This window comes from Protopterus annectens, chromosome 16.part0 (assembly GCF_019279795.1).
Source record: "Protopterus annectens isolate FY-2018-M chromosome 16.part0, PAN1.0, whole genome shotgun sequence".
Lineage (NCBI taxonomy): Eukaryota > Metazoa > Chordata > Ceratodontiformes > Protopteridae > Protopterus > Protopterus annectens.
Window position 1 is genome coordinate 550,973,716 of NC_056750.1, and position 23,259 is coordinate 550,996,974.

At 43.5% G+C, this 23,259-nt stretch overlaps 1 protein-coding gene across 5 annotated transcripts in view; it reads right to left on the reverse strand.

Moving 5' to 3' along the window:
* Positions 1-23,259, reverse strand: part of USP20 (ubiquitin specific peptidase 20) — a 5,014,215-nt gene that overhangs the window by 2,919,824 nt on the left and 2,071,132 nt on the right. For all 5 annotated transcript variants that reach the window (XM_044058629.1, XM_044058630.1, XM_044058628.1 and 2 more), the window contains one exon: positions 2,531-2,643. In XM_044058629.1, coding sequence (XP_043914564.1) covers positions 2,531-2,643 — 113 coding nt within the window. The remainder of the gene's footprint in view (positions 1-2,530; positions 2,644-23,259) is intronic.

The following is a 23,259-nucleotide window of genomic DNA, read 5'->3' on the forward strand; positions in this document are numbered from 1 at the left end:
GCATTTCTCTTTTAACATTGTAATGCCTACATTTCTTAAAACAAAAAAGAAAAAAGGCACTTGTTTATTTTAGCATCTTCATCACATACAGCAATAACCGAAAATGTTTTACTATACAACATGCAATTTACATCATGGAAAGTTTTATGTAAATACTATTAAGTTTTACTTAGCATTAATGGCATAATGTTGGGTGTATGTTTTTCAGACACCCACAAGTTAAATAAAGTCAACAGAAGTCAATCCATATTTCAGAAATGTGACTGATGCTTTATAATCTCTCATTTACTGACTAATTTCGGTGCTGCTGGTCTTCTTCCTGTTCATCTCCATCTACCGACAACAGACCCTGGTTCAAATCCAAGATACTCCCAATTACTGTCAACTCCTGCTCTTTTTTCTGTCTCTCAAGCATGTACCTTTGGAACGCTGGAAAGGTTTCACTGACAGTCTATCAGCTGTTTCAGAAGAATGAAAAGCAGAGTCTCCTTCTGTTTGATGGCTCACTTTTTATTGGACAAACTTTTGTATTTCTTACTTAGCCTGTTCTGCATAAAAAAATGACTTTGATCCTCCAGGAAAAAAGCATTCTGAAAACAGCTGGATATAGCAGCTTGGCGCTCAAACCACCCTCTCAAGATTCACTGACTGCGGAAATAAATTTACTTTTCTTCTGTTGCGTGTATAGTGATTAATCGTTTTCCACAAACACTCTACTGTCTACAATTTTTAACAATTTGCCTAGCTGCCAAAGTTTTGTCAAGATCAACTCTTTCTGCTGGTATGACAGCATTTTACTAATACAGGACTTGGCAGCTTTCACATGGCCAGATTTCGAGCATACATACAATGTGCCCTTTCAATTATCAAATCCTGCTGTAGAATATCAGTCCAGTTGTTTATCTGTACATTCATAAAATAAATACAGTCTGTTACTTCCAGTTTGTCTGTGGTGCAGCAGAAAATCTCAGGTTTTCCCAGTGTGCTATGTCTTCTTGATTCTACCATGTTTTGAAACAGCTCTTTTTGAGCAATCTCACACTCAGCCCTACTTTTCTTCATTTCAACCTCTGATTTCTGAAATTTATCAGTTCATCTCAATAGTTAGTTAAATCTTCTTCCATTTTCTCCAGTCTTTGTTATTTGAGGTTTGAATACTCCTTAAATGTTTTGTTTAATCAGCTCTGAGTACATTTGATTTATTTTTCACTCTAAATTACTGGAAGCCATGTCCTGCATCAAAACTGGAGTTTGAACTACTTTTTGCTGAACAGTTGTAGGAGTCTTCCCACTCAGTGTTTTCCCTTCACATTTTCTGGTTGATTTTCTTTCAGACTCTCAATATTTTGTCTTTGCTGGCATTTCCACAAACACTCTACTGTCTACAATTTTTAACAATTTGCCCAGCTGCCAAAGTTTTGTCAAGATCAACTCTTTCTGCTGGTATGACAGCATTTTACTAATACAGGATTTTTTTACTTACTAGCCAATAACTGAATTTACTAAAATTGGCCCTTATCTCTCAGTTTCTCTTTTCACACTGAAAGAGATAAAATTAAGCTGCTGATCAGTGTGAAACCATCTTGGAAGTCTTGCTAGTGGAAGGCTGTAACCTAAAAAAATCCATACAAACAAGGTGTCAACCATGCTACATTTTACAGTATATGCTGGGGTCAACTGTACTGCGAGAAAGAATCCCAAAAACAAAAACCCACTCCACACATCCCCAAGGCCTGTTCAACCAGACTGCATATGGTGTATTTTTGGTACATTATTGGTGGTGTCACTGACCAATCTGCAGATCACAAAATGAATTCCAACTCATCATAAATGCTGTCCATTTCACTTGGTCACACACTCTTTAAAACCAGTTACAGCTTTAAACAATCTCTCTAAAATTATATTTACCTGCTCAGTCCACATTTTCACAGAACATGCACTCCAAATATTTCCTCTGAGACAGATTCTACAGTGTTATGTACACTGGAACAAGTAGGATAAAAACAATGCTTCAATGTACTGCCAATTAAGAACTCAAGAATTAATGTTTTGATATTTTGTGCGTGTCTGAATACATGCAATCTGTTCAAACAAAAATTTAATAATGCACGTATGCACATATATTTGTGACTTCATATATATATATATATATATATATATATATATATATATATATATATATATATAAAATTAAGAGAAAAGACATGACTTCAGCTTGGATTTCAATGTTTTTTGTTTGTTTTTTTTTAATTAACAAATTTGTGCTTTCTTCCTCAAAAAGGACTTCATGAGATGGAATGATTCATTTTTTAGTAAAAGTGAGCTCACATATTTGGTATTAAAAGCAAAAAAAAAAAAAATTTGTCCCGGGCCTTAAGTTATCCCTTTCTTTCACATGAATCTTTAAAGGTTAAGTAAGGTATGCTTTATCAGTTCATACAATTATCTTTGTGATATTAGACCACTTGTAAATGGCTAATTTTGCTGTTTCAAATATGGAGAAAGAAAACAAGTTCTGTCATACACATACCCTATCACATGTAAGACACTGTACCAAACTGAGTATAGAGCCATCAAAGATATCAGATATCACACTACGGAATTTAGACTCTCTCCTCCTCTTGTTACTCGGTAAAAGCTGGGCTGAAAAAAAAAAGAAGTAAGAAACATTAATGACAGACTGTTCTAGACACAGTCTTCTCTAAAACTACAAATTTTTTACAGTATTATACAGCTCAATGATAAATTAAATCTGGTATGGAAAACGAGCAAAGCAGAGCTGAATAAGAATCTTAATGTAAAACAAATACTTGAGCACATTTCCAAAAGGCACACCTCAACTGTAACACACGATCAAATGAAAACCTTCAGCAGAATTCATTGAGAGACCCCAATATAATAACAAAAAGACATAACTTACAAAGATACCTCAGTTATTTCATGCAATTACTGCAAATTACAACAATGTATTTATATAATATGAAAAATTACTGAGGAAAAACTAGGCAGAATACCTCATCCAGCAGTTTGGTGCAGAGACTAAGGTTATAGAATGCAAATAAACTTCAATGTATAGTCCTGAGTTGAATTCCTTTAGCCACCGTTTAATAAAACAACTTCAGCATAACAAATTTGTCAATGGTCCAAAGAGATCCCTGAAAAGAGGTAACTGTCATGAGGGGATTTGGCTAGTAAGTAAAAAAATATATATAAATAGATAAATAGTAATTTTTTCATCAAAGAAATGAGAGATGCAAAGAAAGGACAATGTCATCAGCAAAAAGAGGTTCCAGTCATGCATATACAGTTAGAACCTCACTTAAAGCAGATGACAACACACTAGAAATCTTGATCCTGAAGAGCTGCTCTGAAATACAAGATTGGGAACCTGTAATATTTACAATCAGAAGCACCAGGTATTACTAGAGGATGGTGTATAACAAAAGAGAAGTGTCCAAATCCCAAACTAAACAACAATCATAAGAAGAGACTAAATATGTCAAAACAACAGACATAGACATATCTACTTCTGCACTACACCTTTTCATGGTAGTGTTTGTGCATAACACAGTTGCCTAAGAAAAAAACCTTGACAAACACCACATGACCAGTGTTCAATCAGCATCAAAAATGACAGAGAAGCCAGATAGTGAAGGGTAGGAATGACAGGTCATGGTTAGATCACCCATTTAAGAAGAATTATGGTTGCTTGGCTCACTGCACTGGTGACAAGTGAAGAAAGTACAGTAAGAACTTGCCATAATAGTAGATGTCTACTTATCACTACTGCATTATTCCTTACTATTGGGATATCCTACCAAGAGTAGCCGTATGCCCAGCCAGCACACCAAAGACTGGTCCCTTCCATGCACTATACGTTAGATGTATGCCTCACGTCTGAAAGCGTAAGGGGCACACAAGTGACACACAAGAGCAAAACACATACAACTGATTTGCCCCAGAAGAGGAGCAGCAGATGAGGCACAAAATAACATGTTATGTGAAAATAAAGAAAAAGGAAAATAAATTCCATTGGTCAAAGGATAAAAAAAAATAAATAAATAAAAAATAAAAATATCAGGAGAAGGAGGGAGGGATGGAATACTTATCCATCCTTAATCATTGCTGCAATATTCGTTACTATTGCGAAAGTACTAAAGCAACTGCAAAGACTGGGAAGGGTAAGAAACAAATGAGGCAGATTGCAAAAAATATGTAGGATGGACCTAGAAAAATCTTGTCTGTTTTTTGAAAACATATCCATTTGATAGTACTTGGTAAAAGTATGCACAGAAGACTAAGAAGCAGCTTTCAGAATGGATCTAGCATTGACGTCCTTAAAAATAAAGCTCTCGAAGAGTTAACTGCTTTATTAAAATGAGCTTGAACACAAATAGGAAGATGTCTCCCATCTTTAGAAATCCAGTAAGAAATGTTTGCTTGGAAACAGCCAAACCTAATTATTTGTCCGGAAAAGAAACAAAAAGCTGCTCAGCTTTTCTAATAGCTTTAGTCTTATCTAGGTAATATATGGCCTGTCTACTCAAATACAAAGAAAGGAGAATACTTTCACTTTTACTTCGGGAAAACAAAGTATTACAGAAAATGGACAGTCTGATTCAAAGACACCACTGACAACCTAAGGCACAGATGTAGGTGCGGTTCTGAGAGACAGCCTGTCTCTGTGAAATGCCAGAGAATGAGTAATGGCCTCATGAGCCTAAAATTCAGAGACTATTTTGGCTGAAGTCAGAGCCAACAAGATAGTCTGCCAGCTACACAATTTCAAAATGAAAGAGTCCGCTGGTTCAACAGGTGGTTGGGTCAGCTTTTCAAGAACTGAGTTTGGGTCCCAAAACAGAGAAATAAGTGTTTTTTAAGATCTAATATGAAGGAAGTCTTTTAGAAATTGACCTCAAAAAGAGGTGGATCCAGTGGCAGACATGCAAACATGGCCGACAAATGAGCTTTAAAAGAATATCAGTCAAGACTAAAACTGAGCAACTCACACACATAGGAAAGAACAGTGGGAATTCCCACAGATCCAGGGTCTAGTTCTTTGTTTTCGTACCGAGCAGAAAAGCTCTTCAATTTGGCTATGCAAGATTTTCTAGTTTGTTTTCTGACATCCGAGAGAACCCAAAGTCTTTCCTCAGAAACGTGCTGCTAGAAGGAATCAATCAGAATATCAGCCAAGACCAAAACTGAGCAACTCACACAGATAGGAAAGAACAGTAGGAATTCCCACAGATACAGGGTCTAGTTCTTTGTTTTCATACCAAGCAGAAAAGCTCTTCAATTTGGCTATGCAAGATTTTCTAGTTGGTTTTCTGACATCCGGCAGAACCCAAAGTGTTTCCTCAGAAAAGTGCTGCTAGAAGGAATCAAAATTCTATCACCGAGTGTGAAATGCAGGGTTAGAAAATGAGGGCAACAGACAGCCCTTGTCCTCAGTGAGGAGGGCCATCCTGTGGGGTAACATATGATGACTGATCCTGGCCAGGGGAAAGGAGAAATGGAAACCAGAGCTGTCTGGGCCAAAACAGAGTCAACAAGATTCTAAAAGAAACAAGCAAGGTAGATCCACCAAAAGCAAATTTATTAAAACTCACTCTGACGTCTCGGCCACAGCCTTCAAGGCTGTGGCCGAGAAGTCAGAGTGAGTTTCAATAAATTTGCTTTTGGTGGATCTACCTTGGTTGTTTCTTCTAGTGTGCTTTCCTAGTTGTTTCATCTCATCAACAAGATTCTAAGTCTGTCCAACATAACCTTGTGAAGGACCTTTGGCAAGAGAGGAACAGGGAGAAATGCATACAAGAACATCCCTGTCCAAGAAAAAGATAAGGTGTCCAAGCTTAAATGCCAGAGGACGTAAAGAACTTCCTGAGTTGCCTGCTGTAAGGGGAGGCACACAAATCCACCTGAGGAGTACCTCATCTATGAACAATGTCCAGAAAACTCTCGCAGTACAACATCCCTCTATCGCACGAGAATCTGTCCTGGATCTGCTCAAAGTGTCTGCCACTGAACTCTTTTCTAACGGGAATATATAGTGTCTGAAGAATCAACTAGTGCTGAATGGAAAAATCCTGTGCTATTAGGGTTAGCCTGCAAGGGCTGTAAGACTCTCTCTTTCTTACCTGTTTATGCAACACTTAACCGTGGTGTTGCCCAGAAACACTCTAAGGGGACCTAGAAACCAAAGGAAATGCAGGGCATCAGGAGCTAAATCAAAGCATTCATTTTAGTTTCAATGATGTGTTTGGTCAACTACAGAAAAGACCAAACTCCCTGGATCCTGATGCTGTTAGAGGAAGCCCTGCAGGCTAGATCTGAAGCATCTGTATACAGCTCCTGAATGGGGGAATCAGAAAAGGAAAATATGAATTTAAAGATATCTAGCTGATCTAATTTAAAAAAAATCTTTCCTGAGGCAATGCAAGAGAGGAATTTGAAAGACCAGAGGATGGCATTACCAAAGCCAAAGTGCCTATAGATACCACTGAACTCTCTCATTTGGAGTCTGGTAAAGGGAACCATACAGGTAGAGGATGCTATGATCTCCAAGTCTCTTAGAAACTCACTTGCTGAGGTGTCTTCTAAAGGAAGAAGGTACAGAGAGAAAGTTGTTGAGAGGACCTTTGCAGGAGGAAGAATGCTGGCACAGTACGAGTTTAAATTCTGCAACCCAAGAAAAGCTAATCCTGAGAAGATGTCAGAAAGTACAGTTGTGTACACTTACCATAACTGTAGATGTTCAAGTGTATTCACTGTTGCAGTCATTACATTTGGGTTATCTGCTTGCATGTAGTCCTCAGCCGGCCTGATTATCAAAGTCTTGGGTCCTGCGTTGGATGCTGTCTCTTCTTCCATGACATCAGGTAGTCAGGGGAATAAAGCATGCAGCCGACGCCATTACATCAGTTTTTTCTTGCCCCAGATGTCAGGTGCCCCCATAATGGGAAGCAAATATATACAAGGTTACAACTCTAACAAAAAGCAAATACACCAGAAAGCTTAAATACAGTAAACAAGAAGAGAGGTATTGCCAATAGAAGTCAGGGGGCTGGAGGGAGGGTAACCAGGACTGCAACAGTGAATACACTCGAACATCTACATTTATGGTAAGTGTACACAACTGTACTATGTTCTTCGTGTTTCACGGTTGCAGTCATTACATTTGGGCAGATTCCCCAAAGCTAATGAAGGGAAGAAGCAATAGGAGAGCATTAGGACCAGCTATTAGGCCCTGCAGAACTGCAGTGGCAAAATCAGCTATGGATTTAGAAAAAATTGGGAAGTGGTAATGCTTGGTGAAGGTATGTACAGAACTCCAGGTAGCAGCTTCTAGGATATCCCTGGCAGGAACACCTCTGAGAAAGGCTGTAGAAGTAGATGCAGCCCTAGTGGAATGTGACCTTATCCCCTGTGGGGTAGGGTTTCCATGGTGCTTATAGCAGAAATGAATGCAATGGCCTATCCACTTAGAAATGGTTTGCTTTGAAATGGCCTTCCCCTGTGCCCCTGCAGGAAAGACAACTAGCAGCTGTTCAGTTTTCCTGAGAGGCTTAGTCCTGTCTAAATAGAATCTAAGTTGTCTGTGCACGTCCAAAGAGTACAGTATTCGTTCTCCTTTGTTCTGTGGATTAGAAAAGAAAGTTGGCAAAGGAATGGACTGATTGAGGGCCACACTGGATGCCACCTTGGGCATAAAGGAAGGACTGGTCCTGAGGGACACCCTGTCCGCATGGAAGATGAGGAAAGGCTCCAACGCCACGAGGGCCTGTAATTCAGACACTCTTCTTGCTGAAGTGATGGCTAGAAGGAAGGTTGTTTTCCAAGAAGGGAATTTCAACTCTGCAGTTGCAGCTGGCTCAAAAGGGGGTAGAGTGAGCTTTTCCAATACAAAGTTATGGTCCCAGGCTGACGTAGGGACTCTTTCTGGGTGGTCTTAAATTTTTGGCCCCTCTAAGGAATTGTTTCAGCAGGGGGTGAGAGAAGAGGGGAGGCTCAGTATTATAATGTGCTGAAATGGCTGTGGCATGAATTTTAATAGAAGACAAGGAAAGGCCCTTGTGAAGCATCACTGTTAAGTATTGAAAAGCATACGGTAAGCTGGGCACTGATGTTCCGATCCTCTGAGTTTGGCTCCAGGAGCAGTATCTTTACAACTTTTCAGCATAGGATTTTCTAGTACTGTGCTCTCTTGGGCTGAGAGGGGTGATCAGCCAGGCTGGAAGGTCTAGGGCAGGGAAGTGGCCGTGCAGGATCCAGGCTGTGGTGCAAGTAAGCAGGAAGTGTGTGGAGGCAGGTCTTTCAGTTCCCAGTCTGTTTGATGTTTAAGAGGTTAGCAGTTTGTGGCCAGTTGAGAGGCAGGAGAGGCAGAGGAGGAAAGGCATAAACTGAGAGGCTTTCCCAAGTGAAGGACAGGGCACAGGCTCTCAGGCATTGTCTGAGGGAGTTCAGAGGCAGAGAGAATTTGTAGGGAGACAAAGAGGGAGTTCTTCTGAGGGAGTCCTTCTCCTCTTATTTCTCCAATTGGTAATTAACAGGGCATCCATTTTCCAGTTTCCTCTTTCCTGAGTCCAGTTTCTCAATTCCATGAAATTTAACTGGAACCAGCGGGTTAACTTTGGTCAATCTCTTGAAATCTTGAACAAAAATCAACAAAAAGAATTTATTAAGCTCAAATTTTTTAAACATCAGTTATCTGAGCCTTTTGAAGTAATAAAAACTTACACAACCAAACAAACTTAATTTTTGTGTAAACACTAAAATTTAACAAAGGTCTCACTGTCTCATTGATAAATTGTTCTCTCAACACTAAATAAATCTGGTTTACATTGAACCAATAAAAAAACTAAAATAAAACAACGTAATGACTAAAATACAATGTTAAAATAAAATACTAAAAACTGGCAAATTAAAATGAGATGTTAAAAGCAATAGCTCACACTGTACTGATAATGGCTATGAGTATGAAGACCCACAAAAATAATGAAGGAAACGACATTAAAACAACAATAAATAATTATATAAAGAAAAAGTACAAAAACTACTAAACAAACAAGGAAATAAAAAGACTTACAAACCCCATTCAGCACCAATTTTGATGGAAAAAAGTCGAGGAGACAAACATCCTCCTAGTATGAACTGTCCCGAAACTGTGCAATTAAAGAAATAGTAAAACAATTTAAAAGTTTGCAAATTTTTAATTTGTTTTACTATTTCTTTAACTGCACAGTTTCGGGACAGTTCATACTAGGACAGTAAAGAGTTCCATGACTTTTTCCATCAGAATTGGTGCTGAATGGGTTTGTCAGCTGTTGTAAGTCTCACATTTATTCAGTTTTGTTTGCAACAGCACTTTACTTATAGGGGCATAATGTCGTGGTTCTGTATTTCCTATTGTTTTAAAATTTGTCTGTATACTTCACCAACATATCCATACAGTGTGAGCCTTCGTTCTTACATCATGTAAGGACGTTTTAAATTTTAACATAATATTTTAGTTGCCAGATGTAGTTAATTCTTAGTAGTGTTTTTTATTAGATTATTGTATTCAGCATTTGCTAGTGGGTTGATATGCAGTTCTGTAGAACACAGAGACCATGTGACCTTTTTTAAATTTTGTATTTAAGGCAGTTGTTTGTGTGTGACACTGTTTTCTGTTTCTGAAGAAGTTGGTGTGATACTGACGAAAAGCCTGCGCATTGTGCTTAATAAAAGTTTGTGTGTTCTGGATTTACGGATTTAGTGATTTTGTACTACAGAGCAACCCGTTGGTTCGGAGTGTATCCAGTTTTGTTTCAACACAGTTTCCTTTTGTCGATTTTGGTTTGAGTAGGTCATAATATAGCTTGCCTGGCAGGAAATGAGCTTGTAGGTGCACTTGGTAGCTCAAGGCTGTGTTCCACAGAGCCATGGCTAGTCTGCAGAGAGGGTATGAGTGGGTTCGCCCCTGCGTGTTTATGTACCACATAACAGTGGTGTTGTCTGTCTTTACAAATAATTGTCCTGGAAGAATGTAGTCCTTGAAGGTTGTCAGAGAATTCTGTACAGCTAACATTTCTTTTTTATTGATATGCAGGTGCATTTGACTCAGGTTTCATTTGCCCTGAATGCACTGCCCTGCCAAGTGAGCCCCCCATGCATAGTCTGATGCGTCTGTTGTTAGGGTTTGGGCGGCAGGGGGTAGAGTGAATGGCAGCTCCTTGTTGTGGTAGCAGGCCTCTGCCCACCAAAGGAACTCTGTCTTTACACAAGGAATGATAGGAATCATTGTTTCCAGGTCCTGAGAATGTTGACACCATAGGCTTTTTAGATACAATTGTAGTTTCTTCATATGCAGTCTTACATATGGAATTAGTAAGATGCAAGAGGCCATGAACCCCAGGGCTTGCACTATTTTCCTTGCAGATAGCTGGGTCTCTGTGCCCAGTAGTTTGAAGTAGGCTGTCAAACTTGTTTCTCTGGTGAAAGGTAGGCCATCTGGGAAATTGTGTTCAAGCTTGCTCCCAGGAATACAATTTGTTGGCAGGGTACTAGGTGAGATTTATTTTAGTTTATGGTGTACCCCAGTGAGGTTAGTAGCTTCTTTACAAATGCCAGATGGTGTAAAAGTATGTCCTGGTTTTCTGCCTGAATTAGACAATCGTTCAGGTATGGGTATATTTGAATATTTCTTTGCCTGCAGAATGCAATGACTGGAGCTAGGCACTATGTGAATACTCTGGGCACAGTAAATAAGCCAAAGGGCAGTGCAGAGAACTGACAGTGCATGTAGCCTGCTATGAAGCGTAGCTATTTTCTGCAAGATTCCCTTATTGGGATGTGCAGGTAGGCTTCCTTTAAGTCTAATGTTGCCAACCAGGTGTTTTTGCTTAACATGGGAAGCGGGTGATGAAGAGTTAGCATTTTGAATTTTGGGGTTACCAAAAAGGTGTTTAGGATAGACAGGTCCAGAATAGGATGCCAGGAGTTGTTTTTTCTGGGTACCAGGAAAAGTCTTGAGTAAAAACCTTGTCCCCATTCTTCTGCTGGGACAGGTTGAATACTCCTGATACTTAGAAGAGAGAACCTGCTGTTGAGCCTCTGCCCACTGATTTGGGGGTTGGTCTGGCCAACCGTTTGGGGTTGGTAAGGTGTGGAAGTGGAATCTGTATCCTTAGGAAACTATATTTAAAACCCATTTGTCTTGGGTAATGAGTTCCCAGTTGCATGCAGGGCATTCTTTCCCTCTAAAGGAGCAGTCAGTTGAGCAGGGCTTTGAAAGTTTAAGGTTAAGTCATTGTGACAGTTTACCATAGGGGGGTGTCTTACTACTTACAGCTTTGGAAGTGGGAGCTCCCCATTGCTTAGGCCTGTGAGTACCTTGAGACTGTAGCCTAGATGGTCTGCTGTTCCTGGGTTTGGACTGAGAAGGCCTGGATGAGACAGGAAAGGACCAATTCTTAGAAGGCTAATGCCTACTAAATCTGGTAGGCTGTACTTGCAGGAAATCTTTAACAGTATGCATAGATTTAGCTTCTTTCCTCCATCTTTTTAAGTACTACTTGTGCTTTGGTGCCAAACAGGCGGTCTTGGTTTAAGGGAGCATCCAGTAATTTAGCTTTAACATAATCTGGCAAACTTTGCTCCTTAAGCCAAGCATGCCTTCTAAGAACAGACCCAGTGACAGCAGCCCTGCAAGATGCCTCTAAAGAGTCAAAACCACATTGCAAAGTATGTTTACCAACTGGTTCGGCAGAATGCATTAAATCATGTAATTCTTTATTTTCAGCACAGTCAGGAATCAACATCATTTTCTGTTTAAGTAATCCAGTAATATGCTGCTGATACTTAAACATATGAAACTGGCAGTTTAAGGCCCTAATGGCCAAATTAGCTGAAGTGTATACCTTGTTACCCTACCTGTCCAAGGACCTGGAATCTCTATCAGAGGGGGTAGGGTTTTTGGCAGTAGTAGCCTTAATGCCTTTGGGTCCCTGTGAAATGGTCTCTGGGTCCGCAGTAGGATTCTTAAAGAGGAACTTGTGAGCATCAGGGACTCTGTAATACCTGTCAGGTTTCCGGGGAGATGGAAGTAAAGTGTCTGGGGCCAGGCTAGATTACAAGAAGGCATCATCTACAATATCCAGTACAGGAGGGATATCTAAAGGCCTGTGTTGGGGTAGGATTAAGAACTCCCTAAGCCTCTTTTTGGAGTCAGAGTAATCCTGGCTTTCCCAGCGGAAATGCTCCCTAAGAGTGTGCAAAGTTTAACCAAAAGAGAAATCTTCTGCAGGGGAAGCAGAGGGTATGGAGTCCTTTGCATCAGAATCCTCACAGGTAGATAAGGGCAAATCATGGTCATCAGAAGAAACAGAAATTTCAGAATCCTGATCAGAAGAATCAGAAGGAAAATCAGTTCTAGGTTCTCTTACAGGGAGAAAGCTGGCTTCCCCTAATTACAGTAATAAGGTCTTCAGCCATTCTTATCATTTGTTTTTTACGCATATGGGCCTGACCATGTGGTTTGGACATCTGTTTTCTAGACGTGGATCGAGTTTTAGGCCTTGAAGAAGAAGATAGCATCAGTTTGATATGCAAGTCAGTAGGCCTGAATACACCCTCAGAAACCGGTGCCTGCACAGCGGCTCTGGACCCATCCAAGGTACAGACATCCGTAGGTTCCATAGTCGAAGAAGCATCTTGCGGCATACCAGACTCTGAATGGGTCTCAGTAGAGGCCTGCAAATCTGAAGTAGCAGGTATTAGGGGCTGCGAAAGTGCCTCACTGAGTACCGGTGAACTGGCGACTAGCTTAACGGAAGCGTTGTCGGCAGCTTTGGACCTATGCGGCCTGTCTCTGTTTTTATCTTTACGGTTTTTTGGAATGTCGGTAGTCGGATGGCTTACCGAAGCCATTTCTGGATAATTAAACCGAGTACCAAAATAGTTAGATGCAAAAATGAACCGACAACGAATAGTTCAAGGATTGAATAAGGCACAAACCGACAGCGAGGAACATCGTGGTCTGAGCCTAAGCAAGGAATGCAGTATGAATGAAAATCTTTATGAGGTATTTGCTTTCCACAAGTAATACAATTGCTAATTTTTACTGACATAGGTTTAGAGCAAGAAAAAGGATCCCCAACTGGGTACTTATATTTTCTGAAGACATCGGTTCTGAAACTAGAAAACGAAAATTTCAGGAGTCGGCCGACTGGCACTTGCAAATTGCTTCTGCTTCGGGCACCGCATGGCAAGAAAGACTGATGTAATGGCGTCGGCTGCATGCTTTATACCCCTGACTACCTGACGTCATGGAATAAGAGACAACAACTGATGCAGGACCCAGGACTTTGATAATCAGGCCGGCTGAGGGCTACCTGCAAGCAGATAACCCAAATCTAATGACTGCAACAGTGAGACACGAAGAACATCTGACTTTCTAAGATTTAGAGTGAAGCAAGATCATCATGAATGAGAAGTTATGTACTTACCATAACGTTCCAAGTTAGTTGTCTTCTTCTCGCCTTCTTTCTTGCTGGATGGGTTTGGAGCCTAACCTCGGCTCTGACTCGGCCTACTACTAAAGCTTGAGAGCTATTTTTCCCGGCTCGAGGCTATCCTATGTCCCATAATGCTAGGCGTGATATAGAAACTCTTATAAGAGTTACCAAGAAAAGGAAAGAGGTAGCTAAGGAGATAACTCTCATGATAACACATCTCAGAAGATACTCTCGGGCTTGCCAGGCTAGGGGGATGGAGGGTGGGACGCAAGAAGGAAGGCGAGAAGAAGACAACTAACATGGAACGTTATGGTAAGTACATAACTTCTCAATGTTAAGTTGTCAATCTTGCCTTCATTCTTGCTGGATGGGACAGCGTCCATAGCACCTTAGTCCTGGGTGGCTCAATGGAACAAATTCTTGAGTACAGTGGAACCAAAATCAGCCCTGCTTCTAGAGGTCATGTCCAGCTTGTAATGAGAAATGAAGGTATGTGGAGAGGCCCATGTGGCCGCTGCACAAATGGAATCCATTGGCAATCTTGTCTGAAAGGCTACTGAAGAAGCTAATGCTCTGGTTGAATGGGCTCTGGCCTTAATAGGGAGCTCTTTATGCCTCAATTGGTAAATCAACATGATAACAGAGGTCAACCACCTGGACAAAGTTACTTTGGAAACTGGCAGGCCTTGTTTCCCTTCCGCGTAAGACAGGAAGAGCTGTTCTGATTTCCTCGTCTGCTTGGTTCTATCCAGGTAGAAGCGTAATTGACGGTGAACGTCTAGACAATGTAACTTCCGTTCAGACCTACTGGTATAAAGTAGGAAGAAAACAGGAAGATTGATGGTCTGATTCAGATTTTTTTCAGAGAGTACTTTGGGTAAAAAGGACGGATTAGTCCTAAGTGACACTCTTATCTTTGTGAAAAACGAGGTAAGGAGGGCGAACACAAAGGGCTTGAAGTTCTGATACCCTTCTCGCTGAAGTGATGGCTAATAAAAACAGAGTTTTCCAAGAGAGCAAATTTAATGAAGAGGAAGCTGCAGGTTCAAAGGGAGGGAGAATTAAAGACAACAGCACCAAATTTAGGTCCCATGGTGGGAGAGGATCTTTTACCGGGGGCGTAAGTAAGAGGGTTCCTTTTAGAAAGGTTTTACAAAATTTGTGTGACATAATGCTGGTTTCTGACAATCCAACGTGAAAATTCGCAATGGCTGCCAACTGAACTCTGATGGTGGCTGAAGAAGATCCCATTTGAAAAAGTTCTGCCAAAAACTCTTAAGACTATATGGACAGGGGCTGTAAAAGGGTCAACTTGTTTCTCCCCTGTCCAAACAGAGAATCGCTTCCATTTGCTAGCATAAGTCTTTCTGGTAGTAGACTTGTGCAAAGCAAGGATGATGTCACAAACTGAATGAGAGATTGAGGGAAGCCTGGCTAGGGTTGGAAGTGGAGCAACCAAGCTGTGAGGTTGAGAGATTGGAGAGATTGATGCAGCCCACCCGACTGATGTGTCAGAAGATCTGGCGCTGGGTCCAGATGCCAGGGTTGATCTAGTAGATGACGTTGCAGGAACGGAAACCAAATTTGTCGAGGCCAGTAAGGGGCAACAAGGATCATTCTGGATCTCAAAACAGTTGCTTTCTGGATTAGCTGAGTAATTAAGGGAAAGGGGGGAAAAGCATACAGAAGACCCAGGGGCCAATCGTGGACTACAGCGTCTCTAGGGGGAAGAGGGTGAAGAAGTCTGGGCACTTGCTGTTTTGAGGGGTTGCAAAAAGATCGCAGCAAGGCTGACCCCACCTCCTGAAGATTTTTTCCGCTACTAGCTGGTTGAGAGACCACTCATGGGGCATGAGAATGGCTCTGCTCAGCCTGTCCGCTATGACGTTGGACCTCCCGGGGATATGCGTTGCTACCAGAAACCGTTGAGAAGAGATCGCCCACTGCCACAGTCTGAGTGTTTCTCGACATAGGGGGTAGGACCTGGTTCCGCCCTGCTTGTTGATGTACCACACTACAGACATATTGCAATAGCCCCGGTGGGTAGAGAGTCTTGAAGGGCCTGCAACGCTAAAAGTACCATTCTCATTTCCAAGACATTTATGTGAAGGTGGCTTTCAAAAGGCTGCCATGTGCCCTGGACTGTCCTGCCCTGAAAATGCCCCCCCCCCACCCGATCAGGGAGGCATCCGTTGTCACAGTAGCCACAGGAGGAAGAAGGACAAAGGGTCTGCCCTGAAGAACCTGAGGGGAGACCATCCACCACGAAAGGTGTCTTTTACATGACTGAGTGATTAGAATGCTGTGTGACATTGGAAGCTGTTGAAAGGTCCACTGGGAAAACAGCATCCATTGCAGGATCCGCATGTGAAAGTGAGCTAGGGGGGGTAATGTGATAGCTGCTGCCATGAGACCTAGGGTTTATAGTACGAATCTGGCCTGGACTCTGCTCTCGTAGTAAGATTTGAACATGACCTCGAATGTCTGAAATCCTTTGTACAGAAAGTTTTGCTGACAGTTCCACAGTGTTTAAAATGGCGCCTATGAAGGTAACAGACTGACAAGGCGACAAGGCAGACTTTTCGGAGTTTATAGAGATAACTAGCTCGTTGCAAATTTGGAGGGTATAATTTCTGGAATGGAGTAGCTGACACTTGGTGGTGGCAGTAAGGAGCCAGTCGTCTAAGTATGGAAACACCTAGAATCCTTTTCGTCTCAGGTGAGCCGCAACCACTGCCATGCATTTGTTAAACACCCTGGGGGCTGTGGTGAGGTCAAAGGGCAGGGCTCTGAATTGGTAGTGACTGGCTCCCAGCTGGAAGCGGAGAAACCTCCTGGAGCGCCTGTTCATTTTGATATGATAGTACGCATCCTGAAGGTCTATAGAGCACATCTAATTGTCCTGACCCAGGAAGGGTAGAATGGACTGAAGCGTGACCATCCGGAATTTCGTTCTTTGAACAGATTTGTTCAGCCTGCTGAGATCCAAAATAGGTCTCCAGTCCCCTGTCTTTTTTGGTACCAAAAAGAACTTGGAGTAGACTCTGGATCCTTGCTGGTCTGCTGGGACTGGCAGGATGGCTCTTTTTTCTAGCAGCTTTGAAATTTCTAGTGCAGTTTGATCCCTCAAACCGGGTGGAACGTCTGGAAGGGGCCCTTTTGGTGGTTGTGGGGTATGAATAAAGGTAATTTTGTAACCCTCGGATATGATCGACTGTACCCAGTTGTCTTGCGTGAGGGAATGCCAGGCTTCTGGGAACAGTGATAGTCTTCCCCGACTGCCTCCAAAGGTGGACAGTCGGGCAGCTCCTCAGGGGTGCTGGAAGGGTTTTTCAGAGAAGGATTCTCTGCTACCCTGATTCTGCGGACCCCCCCTGCCCCTTAGGCGGCGTCTATTATTGTTCCCTCCTCTGCCTCTGGAGGGAAGCTCACCACGTGCGTCAGGCAGTACTCCCCGAGGTTTGCGAAACCACATTTTCCCACTTTCTGACCCTTAGGGTATGGTCTAGAAGGGGTAGAAAAACAGACTCCTACAGCAGAGAGAGTCTTGCCTTCCTGCTCGCACCTGGTCAATGTATCCTTCACTTGAGATCCAAACAAGGCAGAGCCATCAAAGGGGGTGTTGGTGAAGGATGCCTTGAAGGAGTCAGCAAAATTGCAAAGCCGCATCCATGCATGTCTCCTTAGAGCAACGTCCGTGCCTGCAGCCCTACTCGCTCCATCGGCTGCATAGGAAATGAGCCGCATGGAGGAGTTGACAATACAGTTTAGGGTCCCCAGCTGGGAGCTGATCTTTTCCTGAGGCCCCGCAGCTGATGGGTCCTGTAAGGTATCACCCAGTTCCTTGAGAAGGTCTCTCTGGAGATGGGTGAAATGGCACAAATAATTCAGCAACCGCATAGCAAAGGTCGCTGACGAAAACATCCGCTTGCCATACCTGCCCATAGTCCTAGATTCTTTATTAGAAGGATGGACAGGTACTGAAGGGTCAGCCAACTCCTTTTTAGTGGCCGCCGCCACCACCATGGCATCAACAGGGACGCCCTTAGTTAGAAAGTGCTTGTCAGAAGGGGATGTAATAAATTTTGTAGGCCTTTGGGGAGTTGGTTCCATAGTATCCGGAGCTGTCCACGCCTTTCGAGCCACCACATCCATGAGCGGGTCGAAAGCCGGAGACACCCAGGAGGTGGAAGGGCGAGAACCGAACGCATCCTGACTCGTCCTCAGAAGGGTTAAGGGCAGACCAGTTTCCCCTCTGCTTAAGAATCTCCAGGATGTCAGAAAATGTGACATCCTCAGAGGGGGACCCTTCTGAGTCATCCAAGTCAGTGTCCGATATGACTGACTCAGGGGAGTCTACGTGCTTCCTCTTGCATTTTCTCTTTTGAAGGGGCTCCCCTGAAGGATCAGGGGAGGCCTCGGAAGAGGAGGATATGCCCAATGGGGTTACCTGTAGCATCAGTTCTCCACGCTCAGGATCGGAAGAGCGGGTAGAGACTGAAGCAGGCACCATAGAGGGAGGAGCCGAAGGAGCCGACCGTGGAGCAGGCACAGGGGCCAGCACACTCCTCATGACCTCAAAGGCGCCCCTATCAGGTAGGGAAGGGGGTCCCCGCTCCGAAGAGACAAGGACTCCTCCTGGCACTGAGAGGGATGGCTCCAAGGCCGATGTCAGGGCCGAACCCACCTGCGCCGAAGCTCCGAGAGGGAGAACGGGGTCGGACAATGGTCCGATGCCACTCGCCCCCTCTGAACCGACGAGAGAGTCCTGACGCCCGGATCCCTCCAAGGATGGAACCAAGGAAGAGATCGGAGCCGACGAGGGAGCCAAAAGGAGTGGTATCGGCTCCAACGTTCCGACGGTCCCGACCCCTATGATCTCCGGCTCCGAACTCACAGGAAGAGTCAGAGGAGGAATCGAAGAGGGAGTAGTGAAAGCCACTGCCTGATGAGGAGGACTATGCAACATTTGGGCCAGTGCCTGTGACTTAAGTAGTCTGCTAACCACCCTCTCGAGGTCATGGTCCGACAGCATGGAAGACCGAGAGGAATGGGACCTGTGACTCCGCTCCGATAACAAGGGAGACTTCGGAGTCAAATGGACAGATTCCAGGGAAGGAGACCTGGAATGTTTCTTGCTCGAAGACGGCTCCGACAGCAGAGTCAGAGCCGACTGAGGCCTCGAATCATCGGTTCTGGCCGGAACTGATGCAGTGGTAGTAGTAGCACCGCTCGGTGAAGGCTCCGAACATGGAGCCGACGGTTTGGCGGACTTGCAAAGTTTACCCGACGAAGGCATAGCCGGGGAACCTTCAGGCTTTAACAAGCCTCTCAAAATAAGTTTGTTTCTGCGTTCCTGCAGGACTCTTGGACTGAACACATGGCAGACAGAACAAGAGTCCTGCAGGTGCAGAGGGCCCAAGCAATATACACAAGAAGTGTGACCGTCTGTCAGAGACATCTTCTGACAGCACGAGTCACACTTCTTGAAGCCCGAGACCTTGTGTCTTTCGACATCCTGAAACAAGGATGACGGGCAGAAAAAGACAACTCTGGGAGGTCTAGTCACAATCAGCCAAACACACACACACACACAAAAAGGTTGTAACAGACCAAGAAATAAACAAAAAACCCACACTTATTAATACAATTTAACTAGGCACACACATACATCTACAGACAAAAAAGTATGGAAGAGGTTTGGCCAAGGGCCTAACTATTCAGTGAGGGGAAAAACTGTATAAAAAACTGTATAAAAAACTACCTAAGAGGGAATCCTAAACAGGGATCTAAAGGGTAGTAACTATAAAAAACTATCGCTAAGATTTTAACCCAAAAGCTGACTAAATACAAGAAAAATATTAATACAACCTGGAGCCGGCAAAAAGACGCAACCTCTTAGCTGAAGCGGCAAATGAGATCTGGGTATATCACGCCTAGCATTATGGGACATAGGATAGCCTCGAGCCGGTAAAAATAGCTCTCGAACTTTAGTAATAGGCCGAGTCGGACCCGAGGTTCGGCTCCGAACCCATCCAGCAAGAATGAAGGCGAGATTGACAACTTAACATCTCGGGTTATGCAGGAGTGTGTGCTGAGGAGGAGCCTGAATGAGTAAGTCATCCAGACAGAGAAAAATCTGACCACCATGAAGTCTGCAAAAGGCTATGACAGGAGCTAGACATTTGGTAAAAAAAAACTTGGGGCTGTAGAAAGACCAAACAGCAAAGAAGATAAATTATAATGTGAGGAAGATAAAGATAACCTTAAAAAATTCCTGAAAAGAGGATGAATAAGAAAATGGAGACAAGCATCCTTCAAATCTAAAGAAACCAGAAAGGCTTGAGACAGAATCACTGAAAATACAGTATGAAAAGTTAACATGTTGAAAGGAGGAACTTTCAGAATGTGATGAGAAGGGAAATATCAAAGACAGGTCTGTAAGAAAGTACAGTTGTTTACACTTACCATAAATGTAGATGTTCGAGTGTATTCACTGTTGCAGTCATCACACTTGGGTTATCTGCCTGCAGGTAGCCCTCAATCGGCCCGAATACCAGAGTCTTGGGATTTTTGCGTCGGATGTTGTCACCTCATCCATGACTTCAGGTCATCAGGGCTATAAAACATGAAGCCGATGCCATTACATCAGTTTTTCTTGCCCCAGATGTCCAGAGCCCCCAAAACAGGAAGCAATCAAATGGTGTGGAACACCTCCAGTAAAAAGTAAATACCATTTCCATAAGATATGGCCAAAAAAAGAGGATAGGTAGAATGTATAGAAAGACAGGGGGCTGGAGGGAGGGTAACCAGGACTGCAACAGTGAATACACTCAAACATCCACATTTATGGTAAGTGTACACAACTGTACTATGTTCTTCGTGTTTCACTGTTGCAGTCATCACACTTGGGTTGATTCCCAAAGCTGAGGAAGGGTGGAGGAAGTCAAGAAGTAGTAGGGCTGGCTGGCAGGTCTTTAAGACTGCTATGGCAAAGCCAGCTCTGGATTTAGAAAAATGATAGGTAAGTGGTAATGCTTGGTGAAGGTGTGTACAGAACTCCAGGTTGCAGCTTCCAGGATGTCCCTGGTAGGGACTCCCATGACAAAAGCTGTAGAGGTTGAGGTAGCCCTAGTGGAATGAGGCCTGATCCCCTGTGGGGTAGGTTTTCCAAGGTGTTTGTAGCAGAAATGGATGCAGTGTGCTATCCATTTAGAAATGGTTTGTTGCGAAATGGCCTTGCCCTCTGCTCCTGTAGCAAAGCTGACTAGCAGCCAGTCAGATTTTCTGAAAGGTTTAGACCTGTTAAGGTAGAACCTGAGCTGTCTGTGCACGACCAAGGAGTGCAGGATCCTTTCCCCTTTATTCTGAGGATTAGGAAAAAATGTTGGCAAATGGCTGGATTGGTTTAAACCTACACTGGATACCACCTTGGGCATAAAAGATGGGTTAGTCCTGAGGAAAATCCTGTCCGCATGGAAGACAATGAAGGGTTCCACAGCCATAAGGGCCTGTAACTCAGACACTCTTCTTGCTGAAGTGATGGCTAGCAGTAAGGCTGCTTTCCAAGAGAGGAATTTTAACTCTGCTGTAGCAGCAGGCTCAAAAGGGGGAAGGGTGAGCTTCTCTAGTACCAAGTTAAGGTCCCAGGCAGGAGTGGGAGCTCTCCTTGGGAGTCTTAAATTGTTAGCTGCTCTCAGGAACTGTTTGATCAGAGGGTGAGAGAAGACGGGTGGCTCAGTATTGTAATGAGCTGAGATGGCAGAGGCATGAATTTTAACTGATGAGAAGGATAGGCCTTTGTGGAGCAGCTCTGCTAGGTAATCTAGGATTTGAGGCAAGGAGGGCATGGCTGTGTCCTTCCCTTGATACTGGCTCCAAGAACAGTATCTATTCCACTTTTCTGAATAGGATTTCCTAGTACTGGGCCTCCTGGCCTCAAGGATAACATCCAGCCCCTGTTTGCTGAGGGTTGCTGGTGATGTATTCAGGGAATAAGCCAGGCTGCCAGGTTCAGGGTTTGCAGCTGAGGATGCAAAATCTGTCTTCCTGCTGGGACAGCATAGAGGGGGTCTGCTGTAGGTGCCAGGGTGGCACTGCTGCCAGACTGCGTAGGAGTGGGTACCAGTGTTGGCATGGCCAGTCTGGTGCAATAAGGGTTGCCCTTGGTCTGTCCTGTTTGATCCTGAGGAGTACTTCTGGAAGGAGGGGCATAGGGGAAAGGCATAGATTGAGAGGTTTTCCCATGTGAAGGATAGGGCATCCACTTTCCAAGCTTGGCTGTGGGGAATTCTGATGCAAAATTTGAAACCTTGTCCCCTTTGCTCTGTTGGCACAGGCTGGATAGCCCTGATACTGAGAAGAGAAAGTACTTGCTTTTGAACCTCTGTCAAGTGGTTTGAAGGAAGGCCTGGCAATCTGCTTGGGGTTGGCAGAGAGTGGAAACAGAATCTATATCCTTGGGATACAATGTTTAAGACCCGTCGGTCCTGGGTAATGTACTCCCAGTTTTTTGCATGCAGGGCGAGTTTTCCTCCTAGGGGTGCAAGCACTTGGGCATGGCTGGGAAGGATTAAGGACAAGTCATTGTGAACTTTTTTTCAAAGGGGGGGGGTGGGCTTACCACTCCCAGTTTTTGAGGAGAGAGCAGTCCACTGTTTAGATCTGTGCATACCCCGAGACTGTAGTCTTTGTGGTCTGTCACCCCTGGGTTTGGGCTGAGAAGGTCTGGAAGGGACTGGAAAGGACCAGTTTTTTGGAAGGCCAATGCCTGTGGCTGTACCTGTAAGAAATCTTTAACAGCTTGCATGGATTTAGCTTTTTCCTCAATCTTTTTAACAATTTCTTCTGCTTTAGAGCCAAACAAACATTCTTGGTTTAATGGAGCATCAAGTAATTTTGCCTTGACATAGTCTGGCAAGATTTGTTCCTTCAGCCAAGCATGCCTTCTCAGAACAGACCCAGTGACCGCAGCCCTGCAAGATGCTTCTAAGGCATCAAAACCACACTGTAAAGTATGTTTACCGACTTGGTTTGCAGAATGCATTAAGTCTTGTAAGTCCTTATTTTCTGCACAACAAGGAATCAACATTTTTTGTTTAATTTGATCAATAATATGCTACTGGTACTTCAGCGTGTGAAACTGACAATTTAAAGCCCTGATGGCAAGAGATGCAGAGGTATATACCTTCTTACCCCATCTGTCTAGAGCCCTAGAATTCCTGTCCAAAGGGGTAGGGTTAGGGTTTTTGGCTGTAGAAGCCTTAATACCTTTAGGCCCCTGGGAAATGGTCTCTGGATCCGCAGTGGGATTTTTAAAGAGAAATTTGTGAGAGTCAGGTACTCTGTAGTATCTGTCGGGCTTTCTAGGAGCAGGTAGTAAAGTATCAGGGGTAAGGCTGGATTCCATGAAAACATCATCTACAATATCCAGGACAGGGGGAATAGCTAGAGGCCTATGCTGAGGCAAGTCTAAAAATTCCCCGAGTCTCTTTTTGGACTGTGGGTAGTTCTGGCATTCCCAGCAGAAATGCTCTCTTAGGGTATGCAAGGTTTCACCGAAAGAAAGGTCCTCTGGTGGGCTGAGGGAATCCTCTGCATCTGAGTCCTCATAGGTAGATAAGGGTATGTCCTGGTAATCACAGGGGTCAGAGTCATCAGACTCATGGTCTGAAGACTCAGAAGGAAAATCAATTCTTTGTCTTTTAGAGGGGGAAGGCTGTCTTTCCCTAATTAAAGTAATAAGGTCTTTAGCCATTCTAAG